Source organism: Cyprinodon variegatus, unplaced genomic scaffold (assembly GCF_000732505.1).
Source record: "Cyprinodon variegatus isolate N-32 unplaced genomic scaffold, C_variegatus-1.0 Scaffold1848, whole genome shotgun sequence".
NCBI classification, from domain to species: domain Eukaryota; kingdom Metazoa; phylum Chordata; class Actinopteri; order Cyprinodontiformes; family Cyprinodontidae; genus Cyprinodon; species Cyprinodon variegatus.
The window spans coordinates 5,796-8,611 of record NW_015152301.1 but is presented as its reverse complement, the minus strand read 5'-3'; the positions used below and the strand labels follow the sequence as shown (position 1 = coordinate 8,611).

Sequence of the window (2,816 nt, the reverse complement as noted above, 5' to 3'; positions counted from 1 at the left end):
GGTCCCAGCGTTCTCGCGCACCTCGCTCTTCTAGTGAATTCAGTTAAATAATTGTTCAAATATATCTGTCATTTGTGTGTTTTTAGCTTTCTTCCTGTATGGGAAGCTTTTCAACATTTGAAACATTAGTGCAGTGGTTTATGTTAAAATAAACCTTTGGGTTAAGTTGCTGCAAGCTGGTTTTTCTTGTTTCTTTTGAATTTGGTCTTAGATTTTTATTTAAAGTGGCATTAAAAAGTCTTAAAAAGTCTTGAATTTAACTCTCCTGATGCTGTAGGAACCCTGCTGCAGCTTCTCATCTAGGTTCTGTCACCTCCAGCCGCCCACGGCTGGGAAGACGCATCACTCTTCCATTAATGTTCTCCATTGGTCGTTACTGATGCTGCCTTCAGTAACGACCAACGGAGGGCCGGGCGATAAACCCGATTTTTACCGTTGCCATCATTCACTACGATAACCAGGCTTATTTTTTTTCATGTTGGTAAAATTGCATTAAATAAGTTTGTCAGTAATTCTGCCTTTTTCCTGTGCTGGTGGCTGGTTTTTCCTTCGCTTTTAATTCACATCAGAAGCGTAAACAAAGAGAATGGCGGATGAGCCGAGTGAAGAAGCGTCTAACAGCCGTAAACCAGATGACATCAGTAAATCCTGTAGATCCGGGGGAGCAGAGATGAAGCTCAGAGAAAAGAGCAAAAGAAACAAAATGCAAAGTTTATCTGAAAACATAGAAACACATCCAGGCTGCAGCGCCTGCAGCTCAGCCGCACTGTGCAGATTAAAGATGTGCAAGAAGATCTATTACCTTTCAGCAAAAGCGTTCGCAAGAGAGAAAACATTTTTCTCCTGTTCAATGAAACATTGTTGGATGTTTAAACCTGAACGAGCAAAAGACTTTAATATATAACTGAAAGTAATATGTAATGAGAATTCTTCAATAAGTAAATTATAAATAGATCAGTTGCGTTTCCTGCACAGCCTTTATTTCTGATAGAGGAGCCTCAACATTTATCATTATCCAGCTTAAACTGTCCAGTTTATTGTGATATTGATGTGAGGTGGAACCGCCCAGCTCTAACCTCATCAACGACATGAAACCTTTATACCTGAGGTAAACTTTGACCTTTCAACATGGCGGACAGCAGGAAACTATTCTGTATGGTGAGCAGTTTGTTGCCTACAGAATGCTGTAAATGCATTTAAAAAAGAGATATCACCTTTTTACACTTTTTAAAATACCGCCATTTTTTGATTTTGATCAAATCCTCGCTAGCAGGCAGCTGATGCGTCCTCTTCTTCCTGTAGCAGATAAACTAGGGAATCTATAACGGCGGCAGCAGCAGGTCAGGATAATCTCTGGATCCAACATCTTTCTCTTTTCCACCAAATCAAAAGCACCTGAACACAACATGCTGGGAAGGATGATCTAAACCACAGGAAGGCAGCAGGAGTCTCACTCTGATGCAGGAAGTTGGTCCGTCTGAAAAGATGATAAACATTTAAATATTAAGAACTGCCATCATTTGTGTTTCTGCTGTTAAACCAGTTGCTTCCATTTAACCAGTTGGTTGATCTCAGCAGAAACCAGCAGCCTGTAAAATGATCCGCCTCAGAATAAAAGCCTGGGTGTTTATTTCTCCCCGTGTGCCTCAGGGTTTCCGACCTGCGGCAGTTCGTGGTGTTGGCGCGGCCAGCGATGGCGGCCAGAGAGTTCGTTCTGATGACCACCTTCCCCAGCAAGGAGCTGACAGACGAGAGCCAGACGCTGCAGGAGGCCAACCTCCTGAACGCCGTCATCGTTCAGAGGCTAAAGTGAGGCTGGGATGAGGCTCCGCCCCCATTCCTCCGCTTCCCTCACGCCGGAGCGCCGAGGGAGCAGAACACATGGACTTACACGGACTTCTAGTTTCTGATGGGTTTATTTCTGAAATTAAATAAAAGATCTTGCTTCCCGTGCCCTCCCTCCTTTCCATCCCCCCCCCTCCCCCCATCAGAGTGCAGAGGGCTGAAACGTTGAACCATCCTGCAGATGTTTCCCCTCAAAGTACCGGCCCTGCTGAAGGAATGTGATGCTGATGGCAAACGATTCGTCCAGGGAGACTCACTATAATGTCTACTAACCGTCATCCGGCCTCTGAACAAAGTTCTGAGCTTTCGGCAGCAGCTGAGCTGCTGCTTTACACATTAGATTTATCATCTTTTCCTTCTCCACAGATAAACAACAATGATACGATTCTGTTCCTCAACCCACTGATACCAGTAGCCTTACTCTTCTTTCTCCAGCGCCGCCCGCTCCCTTTGTTCAGAGAGGAAGAATTTATTTTTTTAAAATGCCTTTGTTTATTTTCTTTCTCCATTAAAGATGCTTCGCCCAGTTCAGACAACAGCATGTTGATGGAGTCTGACGCCACTGGTGGAACAAAAGAGGTTAAACACACTGGTTTCATTTAGTCAAATCTCAATTCTTGTAACGACGACATGTTCTATGCATCCTGGGGAAACAAATGTTTGGGTCTCCAGTGAAATAAACTCATTTTATGGTTGATGTAAAAACCTGCTGTCGGTTTTTCTTTTATTGACGTTTAAAGGAGAAGTCGGGTCAGCGAGAAATAATCAATGGATCATTATTGATACCTAAAACTAATAGGTTTGCTGTAATTTAATGAACTTAGCGTTAATCAGTCTGAGTCTGGGAGCGGCCATTTTTTCCCAAATCTAGTAGCCCCTCCCTCCTGCCATCTTCCAGCAGTGACGTCACGGTGCGGTAAGCCTAGCGCCATTCTCCCCGCTTTCCAAGCTAAATCAATGGGAACTACTAG

The 2,816-nt window shown here is 43.8% G+C and overlaps 1 protein-coding gene across 1 annotated transcript in view; it reads left to right on the top strand.

The window, feature by feature from the left end:
• Positions 1–2,542, top strand: part of nsfl1c (NSFL1 (p97) cofactor (p47)) — an 11,298-nt gene extending 8,756 nt beyond the window's left edge. The window contains exon 8 of the mRNA XM_015404745.1: positions 1,619–2,542. Coding sequence (XP_015260231.1) covers positions 1,619–1,813 — 195 coding nt within the window. The 3' untranslated portion in view covers positions 1,814–2,542. The remainder of the gene's footprint in view (positions 1–1,618) is intronic.
• The last annotated feature ends 274 nt before the right edge of the window (positions 2,543–2,816 follow it).